Source organism: Microtus oregoni, unplaced genomic scaffold (assembly GCF_018167655.1).
Source record: "Microtus oregoni isolate MIOR12 unplaced genomic scaffold, Mior012 000012F_ref0000307, whole genome shotgun sequence".
Classification (NCBI taxonomy): domain Eukaryota; kingdom Metazoa; phylum Chordata; class Mammalia; order Rodentia; family Cricetidae; genus Microtus; species Microtus oregoni.
The window spans coordinates 46604363-46619221 of NW_024543071.1; the positions used below are offsets into that span (position 1 = coordinate 46604363).

General features: G+C 43.3%; 1 protein-coding gene across 4 annotated transcripts in view; it reads left to right on the forward strand.

Annotated features, from left to right (window-relative positions):
- Stx3 (syntaxin 3) overlaps positions 1-14859 on the forward strand; it is a 40291-nt gene that overhangs the window by 13082 nt on the left and 12350 nt on the right. For all 4 annotated transcript variants that reach the window (XR_005975122.1, XR_005975123.1, XR_005975121.1 and 1 more), the window contains exons 2-5: positions 3989-4072; positions 11189-11288; positions 12977-13051; positions 14566-14633. Coding sequence is in view for 1 of the 4 variants with exons in the window: in XM_041661000.1 (XP_041516934.1) it covers positions 3989-4072; positions 11189-11288; positions 12977-13051; positions 14566-14633 (327 nt within the window). In the remaining 3 variants the exon portion in view is untranslated. The remainder of the gene's footprint in view (positions 1-3988; positions 4073-11188; positions 11289-12976; positions 13052-14565; positions 14634-14859) is intronic.

A 14859-nucleotide genomic window follows, 5' to 3' on the forward strand; every position in this document is an offset into this window, starting at 1 on the left:
TTTTGTCCAGTGATACATTATATATATTATATATGGGAGATATTTGGATTGGAAAAGAGATGAAGTGGTTGGGCAGGTTGTTGCAGTGGCACAGAGCCTGCTACTCAAGCAAGGTCCTGTGTCATAGTTTCTGCTTTATAGATGAAGGAAAGGAGGCTCAGAGATGTTAAACCATGTTTTAGGGGTTCAGTAACTATCATGTGATAGGACCACATTATAATCCTGGTTTATGTTGCCCCAGCAGAACTATCTTACAGTTGCAGCCTTTAGGAAGGGGACGGGGATGGTCTCTTCCTCCTCACAGGGGTTCTGTTTTTCTATGCTTACATCTTTAATGCTAGGTGATGTGGAAATTGACACCTGGCAGGTGCTGGTTAGGGGGCGGAGCTCGGTATTGTGCTAAAAGATTTCCATATGTGATTTCTTCAGTTGTCATATAAGTAATAAAGTGTGTGGTGTTAGTATCAACAACGTTTTTAAAAAAATTAGGCATGTGTGGTGCCTGAGCGAGGTCTCACAGCTTGAATGGTGACAGGTGCTGGACTGAGTTTGTAGGTCACCAAGGACTATCTTTTCTTTTCCTAGTTCACTTTCTCACAGGTGGACCGGCCATTTGTCTCAAGTTGCTCAAAGCCGAGAGCCATTCTGGGCATTTGGCAGTCCTTGTGCACTATCTAGTCTTAGAAGCTCATGTTATAATAACCATTAAGTGGCCATTGTTTCCAGCTTCTGGAAACGATCCTTGGTGGCTCACTGCTGTCTGTTACTCCAGTACCAGTAGATACAATGTCCTCTACTGCTGTCCATGGGCACTATATGCAAGTGTTACACAGGCATGCATGCAGGCAAAGCAGATTAGTAAATCCTTTAAAAAAGGATGTTCTTGACCAAAGCCTACTAACTTCATCGAGAAAGAATGACTTTGTGTTTTCAAGGAAATATGCAGGCATCTTCCCTGGAGAGAAGATCCTGTTGAGACCTCTGAGAAGGTTGGGTGTTTGAGTAATGGAACATTTTGTCTCAAACATTAGAAACTGATATGTGAATTGAGGCTGCAGGCTACTGTGAATGCATTCATCTCAAAGCGATTCAATTTCTGTTAAATACTGGGAAACATGAAATGAATTATTGACAGGTGTCTTAGTCACTGTTCTACTGCTGTGAAGAGACATCATGACCAAGTCAACTCTTATAAAAGAAAACATTCAATTGGGGGCCTGCTTACAGTTTCAGAGGTTTAGTTTGTTATCATCATGGTGGATCATGGTGGGGAATATGGTGGCACTCAGGCGGACATGGTGCTGGAGAAGTAGCTGAGAGTTCTATGTCCAGATCTGTAGAGAGAGAGAGAGGAGAGGAAGAGGGAGAGGGAGAGGGAGAGGGAGAGAGAGAGAGAGAGAGAGAGAGAGAAAGGGTGACTGGTATAAGCTTTTGAAACCTCAAAGTCTAGCTCCCTTGACACATTTCCTTCAACAAGGGCACACCCAGCCCTTCTAATCCTTTCAAATAGTGCCACTCCCTGATGTCTAAGCATTCAAATATATGAGCCTATGAGGGCTGTTCTTATTCAAATACCACTACAGCAGTTATGGTGTTGCCCTTTGATTGCAGATGATAAGGCTCATGAGCAACAGAGCCCTTGAGCTAACTGAAGAATACAAGGGGAGATCTGCAGATTCTGCCTGCAGTCAAGGGAAGTGGGGCTCAGGAGAAGAGGGTGCCGCCGTTGGTTCACTAGGCTCCATTCCCTTCAGGAGAGGAGGATACCGCCATTGGTTCACTAGGCTCCATTCCCTTCAGGCTCTTCTCACAGCACAGATTCCTTAGGGAGCTTGAGTGATCCCATGGCCTCCCCAAAATCAGGTAGGAAGGGTGAAAGAGCTTTCCCTGGAAGGGACGCTGGGCTGGCAGGCAGACACACCAATGAATGTATTCTAACAGATACGCATGGTAACCTTGATCTCCGGGGATTTATGATCACTGATGACAGTAGGCTATGGTGGTTGCTATGGAGGGTCTTTACAGAGTGGCAGGAGTTTAGGGGAGGTTTTGAATTTTGCATGGGAGAGACAGGTATCAGGATGTCTGAAGTGAATTTGAAGATGACTGGACAGATGTATTTTTGGTTAGAATCCTGTGTGGCAGCATGGGAAGAAAGATATTACATTGAAGGGAAGGATGTGTCTAGGGACTGGAAGGATTCTCAAGTGGTTGATCTCAGGAATGCACTGGGGGAGAATGTGCCTGTGGCTGGACTTTAAAGGCCCTTGTGTGCTGTTTTGGGTAGAGGGATTTTGGTCCTAGGAAATAAGCTGTCATTATATGATCTTGGGTGTCAGGAGGATGTAATCAGTTGAGTTTTTTAGGAGATAGCGGTGGACTGAGTAGGAGGACCCTCAGATTCAGCCCCTCTCTTGAAGGTAGCTATTGAGTTTGGGAGCTGACTGTCTCAGAGCAGACAGAAAATCAGCTGCTGGGAAGACCCTTGGAGAGATTTCCCAGGGCCACAAATTTCTGTGGAAATTGTTCAGATTTGTGGGGGCGGTGACAGGTAATGTGGGCCTGGCCCTTTCCTTTGCTGGTGGAGTTTCCAACCGTTGAGGGTGGTGTAGAAGGCTGAATGCTGTTGAAGGGCATGATGAAGCCAGTGTAGGGGCTCCTCTGCCCCAGCTCCACTCTCAAAGGTCAGTGTTCTGAGTGCTTAGAAGCCAGCAGTCCCTGTATAGCCCTGGTCTGGGAGAGAGCAGTCAGGAGGAATGTGGAAACAGAGCAGGCTTTTGTTGCTGGGTGAGAATGGAGTCACTTCTACTTAGCCCTTTTGTAATTCTGAGGAGGAAGGCAAATGAGGTTGAGAAGGTTTGCACCTGGGGAAGAACTTCCTTCCCGGATAGGGAACAGCACGCTCTTCTTTGCAGTAGGTGGTTTCTAAACACAGGAACATCTTTACTCCAGCTGTGAGGCTCAGCAGCTCAGGCTTTGAAGGAACTGCTTGGAACTTGTTTAAACAGCTTTTGTAGGGTTAGAATCTGCCTGCTACTAAACCTTTCTTAGTTTTAGGTTCTACAGATAGAGTAAATTACTGAAATCCTACCATTAGTAGCAACAAGGTTGGTCTGGCTGTGGAGTTTAGTGACAGAGCACTTTCCTAGTTCCTTTTTTTTTTTTTTTTTTTTTTTTTTTTTGGTTTTTCGAGACAGGGTTTCCCTGTGGTTTTGGAGCCTGTCCTGGAACTAGCTCTTGTAGACCAGGCTGGCCTCGAACTCACAGAGATCCACCTGCCTCTGCCTCCCGAGTGCTGGGATTATAGGCGTGCGCCACCACCGCCCGGCTTCCTAGTTCCTGTGAAGTCCTAGGTTTTGACACCCCCCCTCCCCCAGTATAAAATAAAGCAAAACAAGACAAATGAACAACCAAGGCCCTAATGTTGAGTATATAGCATACTAGATCCTGTGCAGATGTTATGTGTTCATTATCTCATTTGTTTATTATGATTTTTTGGCAGATGGGGTTCCTCTTTGTATCTGTGATGTTACCCAACTGCTTTGTAGACCAGGCTGACCTCAAACTCAGAGATCCATCTGCCTCTGCCTCCTCAGTACTGGGTAGGTTTAAAGGTACTATGGCCCAGATAATCTCACTTATTTCTTAGCTAATTTTATAAAGTAGTGCTATTAGTTTTTGACAGTTAAGGAACCCCAGGCTCAACAAGCTGAGTAGTAACTTGCTTGTCCCTTCCTTCCTACTTTGTACAAAGTCAAGAGGTGGTAGAGTTTGGATTTAATTACAGACAAATTAAATTTTTATTCATTTTAAAGAAAATTATATATGATATAATTATATATAGAGAGATGCATAGGCATGCATGCGTCTATCACCTATCTATGTATCTTGTCTATGTGTGTATGTATGCTTAAATATAACTCTGTCAATAACAGTGGCTGTTGGTTGTGTCTTTCTTCTCACTCTGGCCTGCTCTGGTCTCTTACAGAAGCAGCTGACACAGGATGACGACACTGAGGACGTTGAGATCGCTATCGACAATACAGCCTTCATGGATGAGTTCTTTTCTGAGGTGGGCAGCCTTCCTGTGGTTTTTTTCCTGAATGTCTACAAGGAAACACAGTTTCCTCAGTAAGAATAAAGAAACCTCAGATCTTTCAGTGCTGGCAAGGGAACAGATGGGCAGGCAGAATTGTTCCAGGGAGATTCTGTTTTCAATTCTTGGGAGTATCTAGACTTTACATCTTACTAAGGAAGTCAGGAGACAGAGGCTGGAGAGATGGCTCAGTGGTTAAGACTACTTGCTGTACTTCAAGAGCAGCAGTTCTGACTCTGGGGGTCAGGACCCCAGGCTGAACCACCCTTTCACGGGGGTCACCTAAGACCAGTGGGAAACACAGGTATTTACATGGTGATTCATCACAGTAGCAAAATTACAGTTATAAAGTGGCAAGGAAAATAATGTTATGGTTGGGAGTCGCCACAGCGTGAGCAACTGTATTAAAGGTCACAGCATTAGGAAGGTTGAGAACCACTGCTCTAGAGGAGCCAGGGTTGATTCCCGGCACCCACGTGGTGACTCACACCATCTGTAATTCCAATGCCAGGAATCCCGTGCCTTCTTTCTGCCCCTGTGGGCACCAGGCTTGCACCTTGTACACATCATATACATGCAGACAAAATGCTCATACACATAAAATAAAATAAATAACTAAACAATTTTTAAAAGGTAAGCAGAGGGTAAATTATATATAATTGAAGATAGACTTGAGAAGTCTTAAGTACATGACTTTTTTTTAAAGTTTTTTTTTTATATTTTTTAAAAAGGAAAGCAATCTTTTTTTCATTTTACATACCAATACCAGTTTCCACTCCCTTCCCTCCTCCCATTCCCACCCCCCTCCTCCATCCAATCCACTCCTCAGAATGGGTAAGCACATTGCTTTGGGGAAGGTCCAAGACCCTCTCTACTATATCTAGGCTGAGCAAGGAATCCATCCAAATAGAATGAGTTCCCAAAACGCCAGTACAAGCAGTAGGGATAAATCCTGGTGCCACTGCAATGGCCCCACAGTCTGTCCCGGCCATATGACTGTCACCCACATTTAGAGGGTCTAGTTTGGTCCCATGCTGGTTCCTTTCCTGTCTGGCTAGAGTTGGTGAGCTCTCATTAGCTCAGATAAACTGTTTCAGTGGGTGAACCCATCATGGTCTTGACCTCTTTGCTCATATTCTCATTCCTCCCACTCTTCAACTGGACTTCAGGAACTCAGCCCAGTGCTCCATTGCAGGTCTCTGCCTCTGCTTCCATCAGTTGCTGGATGAAGGTTCTAAGGTGACATTTATGATATTCATCAATCTGACTACAGGGCAAGGCCAGTTCAGGCACCCTTTGCTCTATTTCTTAAGGTCTTAGCTGGGGTCATCCTTGTGGATACCTGGGAATTTCTCTAGTGTCAGATTTCTTGCTAGCCCCATAATGGCTTCCTCATACTACAAGGACATTTGTACAACTATGTTTATAACAGCATTATTTGTTACAGCAAGAACTTGGAAGCAACCTAGATGCCCCTCACCTGAAGAATGGATAAAGAAAATGTGGTACATTTACACAATGGAGTACTACTCAGTAGTAAAAAACAGTGACGTCTTGAAATTTGCATACAAATAGATGGAGGTAGAAAAAAAAATCCATCCTGAGTGAGGTAACCCAGACCCAGAAAGATGAACATAGTATGTACTCACTCGTAAGTGGATACTAGCTGTAAAGCAAAGGATAATAAGCCTATAGTTCATGACCCTAGAGAAGCTAAGTTATAAGGTGAACCCTAAGGAAAACATATATTTATCCACCTGAAAAGGGGAAATAGAAATGACCCCCTGACAAAATTAGAAGCCTGGGGGTATGGGGAGAAGGGAGGGCAGAAGAGGAAGAGGAGGGGAGAAGGGGAGGGAGGAGAACTTGAGGGAATGGGATAGTCGAGATCGAGGATGGAGAGGGATGAGAACAAGGAAAGAGATATTTTGATTGGGGGAGCCATTATGGGGCTGGCAAGAAGCATGACAACATTTTAATGATGTCTTTTCTTATTTAAAATTATATAAATACATTGTCAACCTTAGGGCCACAGCTAGGAGTAAAACCAAATTATTGCTTCTTTAGGCCTTTGATTCATATTGGTGAAATTTGTTGTTTCTTATAATTTTCCTAAATGTCTTAATTCTAGTGGTGATAGAGAGAACAAGATGCTACTGGCTTGTGTTTGTAAAGTCACATGTGCCTACAGATTCATGTGTACTTTGGGCATGAAGAGGGCCTTACAGGGTTGAATTACAGCAATATGGAGTAGTAGAAGCATGGTGGGGGGGGGGGCAGGAGTGTATCAAGACCAGAAATGCTGGCTTCGGAACTGAGAATCCTTAGGTTCAGATCTCCGTTCACTTCTGACCAGCTATTGATTTAGCCTGCCAGGCCTGTTTTCCTTATCTGTAAAGTGGGATCAGTTATACAATGATTCCCATAGGGTGATATTGGTTGGGTTACTAAGCAGCAGGGCAGGAGTTGGGCGTGGCTGTTTGGTCAATAAGAGTACTCATTCTGGATGGCAATGTAAGAAGCCATAAACCTCTGTGATCATGTATTTGAGAAATTTTCTTTTTTTCTGTCAGAAATGTATTTGTTTAAAGATACTGCTGTTTTCTTAATTTACTTACATTTATTTTGTGTGTGTGTGTGTGTGTGTGTGTGTGTGTATATATATATATATATATATATATATATATATATATATATATATATATATGCCTCTGTACATGTATAGGCCAGAGGATGACTTGACTTCAGGGAGTTGGTTCTTTCTGGCCACAGGGGCCCGAGGAATCTAACCTGGGTGACGGGAAGTCTCTTTACCCACTGAGCCATTTTGCTGTCCGTCTCTCAGATATTTAGAGTGCACATATCTTCCTAAAGGCTCCAAGAAGTCCCGTAGTGAAGAATCTTGCTTTCTAGGCTCTCTCGGTGTTTACCTTTCACAGACCTGACGTGGAGCTTTTATTAGTAAGGTTGAGTGGAAAATGTATCATTAAAGCTTTCTTTTGGGGAGTCTTCCTTAGTTTGGGCTGCTATCACAAAGTACATAGTTTGGATGGCCTGTAGATAATAGAAACTTTCTTGCTTGGTTCTTGAGCCTAAAAGTTTGTGTTCAGGGTTCTAGCATTATTGGATTATGTTGGGGTCCTTCTTCTAAACTGCAGAGTATTTCAGCTTCCTGTGGTCCCACAAAGTGGAAATAGACAAAGACAGCTAATCCCACTCATGAGGAATCCATCTTCATGACCTAGTAACCCACAAAAGCCCCACATTTAAATTCCTTTACATTAAGAATCAATGTTTGGCTGGGTGGTGGTAGCACACACCTTTAATCCCAACACTTGGGAGGGAGAGGCAGGTGGATTTCTGTGAGTTCAAGGCCAGCCTGGCCTACAAAAGCTAGTTCCAGGACAGGCACCAAAGCTACAGAGAAACCCTGCCTTGAAAAACCAAAAACAAGAAGCAAAACAACAGCAGCAACAACAACAAAAATAAATAAATAATCAATGTATGAATTTGTGGGGGCACGGCATTCAGTTCATTATAGGTGCACTTAGAAAATGAGACTATTTTGCTGGGGATACAAAGCATATTTCTCTCTCTCTCTCTCTCTCTCTCTCTCTCTCTCTCTCTCTCTCTCGTATATGCTTGTGCACGTTTGTGCATCTGTGTGTGGAGACTGGAGGATGACCTCAGGGTGAGCCTCAGAAATATCCACCTCTTTTGAGAAATTGTCTTTCATTGGCATAGATCTCACCAGTTAGGCTAACCTGGCATCTACCTGTCTGTGCCTTCCCAGTGCTAGGATTACAGACATGCCTCTCTCTATACCTTGGGTTCTTATCTGAGTTCTGGGGAACTGAACTCAGCTTCTTAAGTTTACAAGGCAAACACTTTACCAACTGAAACTTTCCCCACAACCTCAAGCATGTTTATTTCTTTACGCTACTTGTATTCATACATTCATCAAACAGACATTTAGAGAGTGACCCTGCAAATTTGGCATCGTGAGGTCTTTTCTGTTAGTCTGAGATGAGAAACACAGCGTTGGCATTTGAAGCATCTGAGTCGTACTTACAGAAGAGGCCAAGTTCTCTAGAGCTGGCTAGGAGGGTGTGTGTGGATGGAGCAGTAGGAGCTACAGGAGGACCAATCTTGAAGCACAGGAATTTGCTGCTTGGACTTGAGTTTTGTCACTTTCAAAGTGATTATAATTTAGAAATCTAGGCATGAGGTCAAAGCCGCAGGCTGAGAACTTCTTAACTCCTTCAGTAGGGCATTTGTATGAGAGGGAAGTAGGCAAACTGGTAGATTCTGATTTCTAGGCTCTTCCAGGAGTGAAGCTGGTCACTTGGTGATTTACTTTTTGACCTCTCTGTCCCATTTCCTTTCCTGCACTTTGCCCTTTCTTGCTTGAGCTACAGTAAAATGTATATAGTATATAGACTAGCAGATTTATATAACATGTATCTGTATACTGTACTCTGTTTGAAGCCACCTTCCCTACTATGCCCTTCCTTTTCTACTTGGTCCTTCTTCTAAGTTCCTAGTAGTGCTTCATCTACCTTCATCTCTTCTGTGTGTGTATTTATGTGTGTGTGTATAAATTCTGTATGAAAGAAAACATACCTAGTTGACTCTCTGAGACTACTTTAATATGATTTTTTTTCACTTAACATGATGACCCCTAGTTCCATCAATTTTCCTATAAATGACAGTATTTTATTCTTTATGACTCAATATTCTGCTATACATACATTTTAAGAATCTGTTCATCAGTTGGCAAGTATTTGGGCTCATTTTCTGTCTCGGTAACTGTGACTGTTGCCACAGTCATCATGGGTGTGAGCTGTCTCTACTGCGTGCTGACATCATTTCCTCCATGTGTATTTGCGGGAGTGGTGCAGCAGGGTCGTAAACCAGTTCTGATTTTAGCTTTTCGAGGGACTGCCATACTGTTTTCCATAGTGGCTGTACTAATTTATATCCTACCCACAGTGTATTTCCTTTATCCACCATGTTTGTTTTTTTTATGATTGACATTCTGATTAGGGAAGATTAGTGTTTCGGCTTAGTTGATTTGAGAATATTTTCTTAGAAAACTTGTTTTTATTGGTCAGTCAATTTCTGAGATCATACTTTTTATACTTCCATAAAAGGAAGCTGAAAAACTAAGTCATGATAAAAACCCTTTAGGGACTAGGAGTTTAGGAGAGGCAAAGACTAGTTCTTAAGCAGCAGAAGAAAACATCTCACTTTGCCTTTCAACTCACCTAGCCACAGTCTGCCGGGACTTTCTGTTTTCTGTCATTTCAATTCCATTGGAGAATTAGGTTCAGGAGAAGAGGCCTTTGATGCCTTCAAAATAACTACCACTTGCTCGGTGAAATGGCTCAGTGGTTAAGGTGCTTGCCATGCAAGTCTGAAGACCACAGCTCAGATTCCCAGGACCCATGCAAATGCCACGTAGGCGTGCTATCCACCTGTAATTCTAAGCCTCGGAAGACAGAGATAGGGATCCCTAGAGTAAGCAGCCATGTCCATGGATGCTGGGTTTGATTGAATGACCCTGCCTCGATGAATAAGGTGTCATAGGGATTGAGGATGATTCCCAACATATACCTCAGGCCTCCACATGCATTTGCACCCATATGTGTTCATACTCTTGCAAACGCAAGTACGCATAACACACATTTATGCGTGGAAATGGAAGCAGACAAATGCAACTTGTTCCTTACAGTGAGATGACTGTGGTTAATATCATGTGGTGATTCTAATTGGCAGCACCTACCATCAGGAGTAGGTGACTTGATGTTCTTAGATTTTTGTGAGTGACTACATTAAGATTGCTGTAGGATTCAATGAGACACACTTTTAAAGGGCAGCCTGGTGCCTGGCGTATAATCAACGAGCAGTTGTTATTGCTGTTGGTATTTATTGTTATCATCTAACATTCATTATGTCATTATGTACTTGATGTGCTGTAAGCTTGTTCAAGGTCATAAAATGCTAAGAGGTGGAGCTGAACCCTGGACTTGTGCTATCTGATACTAATTTTTAAAGTTGTATTATCGAGGGTTTCATATTGCTGACAGATGATTGGTAAATAGTCTGAGAACCAACAGATAGTAAAAAGGCACAAGGGATGCATTAGCCTCAAATTTAGTGGTGATTTGAAAAGCCTGCTTTTGGGTTGGCTTATTTCATCAGCAATGCTTCTATTCACTGTATAAAAAGCTCCGGATAAGGAGTTGTGGTCAATTTCCTGTTGGTTAATTGTTGCAGTGCTGATGTTCCTTTCACTTTGGGATAAGGCAGAGAGGCACAGTGGGTGCTGAGGTTTCTTCTGCATCTGCTGCCCCCTATATACATCTGTTTCAGGGGCCATGGTGTGCAGACAGCTGTGCCTGTGAATGGAGCTGATGTGTACTGTTGCTGATAGTGCTTTATCACAAAACTATAAACTATTGGAAATCTGTAAACAGGAACTGCTTTTTTGTTTCCTGGCCACCCAGACCCGAATAGTCACACAAAACTATATTAATTAATTTGACTGATGGCTCAGGCATATTTCTAGCTAGCTCTTACATCTTAAATTAACTCATTGGCTTGTGGTATAGCGGTAAGATTATGGTATCTTTCTCCTTCAGCAGCTACATGGCATCTGCCTGACTCTGCCTTTTTTCTCCCTCTATCTCTGTTTGGACTTCCTGTCTTACTATATTCTGTCCTGCCATAGACTAAAGGAGTTTCTTTATTAACCAATGGTAATGAAACATAGTCACAGCATTCAGAGGGGAATCCCACATCAACAGTTGTCTCTCCTGGTTATTCTCCATGGGTTCCCTGACCTTCTTGACTCTGATCTGAACCTTGCTATTCGAGGTGAGTGATTACTTTCCTCCCAGGGAGGAGCAGTGTGGATTGTAATGACAGTTTTTTATAGACCAATTTCCTCGACAGTGGGCATGGCACTTCCTGGGCCATTTTTTTCATCCTCTTCCACAAACGCAGAAGATGGACAGCTTGAAGCAGGAAGCGCTGCTAAGCGTTATTCTCAGGTGTGGACTCTTTCCTCTGTTGTCTTTCTGATTGTAGATTGAGGAAACTCGACTCAACATTGACAAGATCTCGGAGAGTGTGGAGGAAGCTAAGAAACTCTACAGTGTCATTCTATCTGCACCGATTCCAGAGCCAAGTGAGTGTTGACTGAGTGGAGTCACCCTGTACTGACCCTTTGCACTGGGGCTGAGACAGGCCTGCTCTCCTCCCTTCTGGAAACAGCAAGGGGGTGGATACATCCCCTTGTGCTAATGTACATATCACATCACAGATCACCTCTCTTCTCTCTCCCCGAGCTCTCGTTCCCAGCCTCCACCAGGTCTTCTCTCCATAGTCCCACTTGAACCATTCAAACTCCTTAACTTCCCGGGTCAAACCGCTCATGACTGGTAATGCTCCTCTTATACCCCAAGCCCTGTCCCAGCTCTGTGACTTGGCTTGCATTCTTTCTTTTAACTGAGAGTTGGCGAAGTCCCTTCTGTCTCTTCCTTGCATTTGTTTCTGCTGTTGAGGCAGCCTTTTGTTCCCTTGGGTGTTTTATATTTGCAGAATACAGTTTAGTACTGTCTTTTATGTTCCTAAGAAAAGCGGACTCTCTGCTCCTGTTCCCTGCCTTACTTTGCTCAGTGGTTCTCCAGTTCCTGAGCATATGGGGATTGTCTCCTCATGTTCCCACCTTCCTCTCCACCTTTCTCCTGCCACCCCTGCTCCATCCTGCTGGTACTTCCCTCATGCTAACCTCTGACTGTTCGTTCTTCCCTCATGTTCTTTATATATCATGCTTTCTCCTTGGGATTCCTGCTCTTAATCCCCTTGGCTACATAGTTAACCTATAATTTTTTTAACTAACTAACTAACTCTTTTACCATTTACTAACCTGTAGTTTTTTTATTTTTATTTTTTATTATTTTATTTTTTTATTTTTCTGTTGTTGTTGAGACACAGTTCTCCTGTCTGCCTTTTAGGGGGCTCTTCTCGATCCCTGAGGCTGTGCTAGGGATTCTCCATAACCATCCCATGCACATCTTGCTCAGAACTTAAACTATACCTTGTGCTACATATCAAGACTTCTGATGAACTCCCTATTCATCTCCTGCCAGGCTTAGCCCCTTGAAAGTGGAACCTGTAGCTTTTCCTTGATCCCTTAGTTTCTCAGTTCCAGGTATGAATGGAACTGAATGATGGTTCTGGAATGAAGGGTTATAGCTCTTGTTTAATTTGTTCCATAAGCCCACCAGAGTATGGTGCTCCATGCATCAGTTGGGTCAGCTCTGGGCATGTAGTAGATACATCAGAAATACTTGCCTCATTAAAGTTGGTGGGCTTTGGGTGAAATTTCTTTTCCCCAGAACTTCCATAGACTCCTCTCCTGTCGCCTGAGATTGAGCACACATGGCAAGCAAGTTGACTCCTCTAAAAGCGTGACTTGGATTGGGGAGGCTTATTAAATAAAGCAGATCCTAAGCTCTAACCCTGGGGTATTTGGTTCTTTAGGTCTGGGGTGGGGATGCGTGGAAAATGCCTTTTGATTTAGTTAATTAGTAATTTATTTTGGATGTGAGGGATTGAACCCAGGGCTTGGTGCATGCTAGCATGTGATCTACCACTGTGCCTTCCCTTAGTCTGAAAGTGCTTTAAGAAGAAAAAGAAAAAAAGAAAAAACAAAACCATCTTCCTGTGACTGTGTGGTGGATTCTGGAAAGCACAATGAGATCATGGTGCCAGCAGGTGTCTGAGAAAACTTCTGCCTTGCTGTTGATTTTTGTAACTCACAGAGCAGTGCGTCCTCTTTTCTAACCGAGTCTACCTCTTCTGTTTCTCCAGAAACCAAAGATGACCTTGAACAGCTCACAACTGAGATCAAGAAGAGGGCCAACAATGTCCGGAACAAGCTGAAGAGTAAGAAGGGAACACAGGAATAAGCCAGTCTCCACCACATCCAGATGCAGCTTCTCAGGGCTCACTTCTCATCTGTCAGTCATCTCAATGGGGGTGACATCACTTGTGCCATTCTTACTGGAGGCTTGGACTGTTCCTGGACTGACTTACTATATCCTTAGATATTTATTGCCTCTTGAATTCTCACTGTAGTTGAAGTTAGGAAGTGGGAGTTAAGATGAGCTTTCCAAGCTACAGCGGTGGTGGTGTGTGTCGTTAATCCCAGCACTCAGGAGGCAGAGGCAGGCGCATCTCTGTGAGTTTGAGGCCAGCCTGGGCTACAGAATGAGTTCCAGGACAACCAGGGTTGTTACACAGAGAAACCCTGTCTTTAAAAGCAAAACAAAACAACAACAAAACAAAACATAAAACAAAAACCCAGCCCAAACAAAAACAAAATATTTCTGCTTTCCACTGTATCATTTTATTATTTTAGCTTAGTCCTTCCATTCTTTCTTACCGGTTCCCCAGCACCATGTGCCTTTGAGAGGTAACTGCAGAGACTTACAGGTCTGTCGTTCAGCCGGCAGACACTTCTTACTGCGTACCTTCTCATTCCTGCCTCCTGCCCTGGTTTTGGAGCGCAGCTCAGTAAAGCCACTATCATAGACCCAATCCTCCAGGAAACCCCAAATACTTGCTTATTTCCACAGCTGAAATCTGTGTTCCCATTCAAAGTACTTGTTGAGTATGTATTTTTGGTCAGAGAGGAAAGTAGTATTATTTTTTTCCATCCAGTAAATTACAACAGTTATTTTAATGGGTATGGAAAGGAAGACAGCTTCTGAAAATAGTGATAATATGGTTGTCTCTGTGCTAAACAGTCTATTTCAATTTTGCATTGGTATTTTAAAGAGGTTCAGGTTGAGTGTCCTGAATCTAAAATTTCCAAATTAAAAATATTCCAAAATCTGAAATGTTTTTGAGCATTCACATGACACCATAAGTAGAAATTTCACACCTAACCTCCCAAGTGCACTAGAAAGATAGTGCAAAATTATCTCCAAGCTCTAAGGTGTCTGTGAAGCACAAATACGTCCTCTCTGCTCTGTCTATGCAAATATTCCACATTTAGATACAATCTGAGACGCTCCTGGTTCTAAGCATTTCACCTAGAGGGTGCTCAGTTTGTGTTGCTACCTTTTCCATTTTATTTACAAGAGGACAGGTGGCTGAAGGCGGTTACAAGGTTTTCCCCATGTTAAGCTGCTAGTCCATGGCTGGGTAAGGGTGAGCGCCTCAGTCCCTTGATGGCCTGAACTGCACGGTTAGTTGTGTTGCAGAGACTTGGTAATCACAGGCGGATGAGAGCAAGTGTCCAGCTCATGGAGTAGATGTTAGGTCTTTGCAGTCGTACCTCCCTGTTGACCACCTTCATGGCCCCTCTGTGTGAGGATGGGTAAGGGATCTGCATGGATAGGATGCTGTGCGGGAGGAAGGATGGATGTGTTGCTAGGATAACTCTCTCACTCCAGGTATGGAGAAGCATATTGAAGAAGATGATGTCCGGTCCTCAGCAGACCTCAGGATCCGAAAGTCCCAGGTAACTTTGTTTCTGGTTTAGCTGTCATTTTTTTTGCCACTCTTTTAATTATTTTTTGCTATTGTGCATTAAAAAGTGGTGTGATTCTGTTGTTTTGGAACTCAGTTTGAGGAACTGGGGAAAGGGAAGCATCCAGGTGGAAGCAGTGCTCAGGGCCCATTGTTCCCTTTTGGCCTTCTCTCACACTCAGAAGAAGGCACTTAAATTACTTCCCTAGATTCTTCAG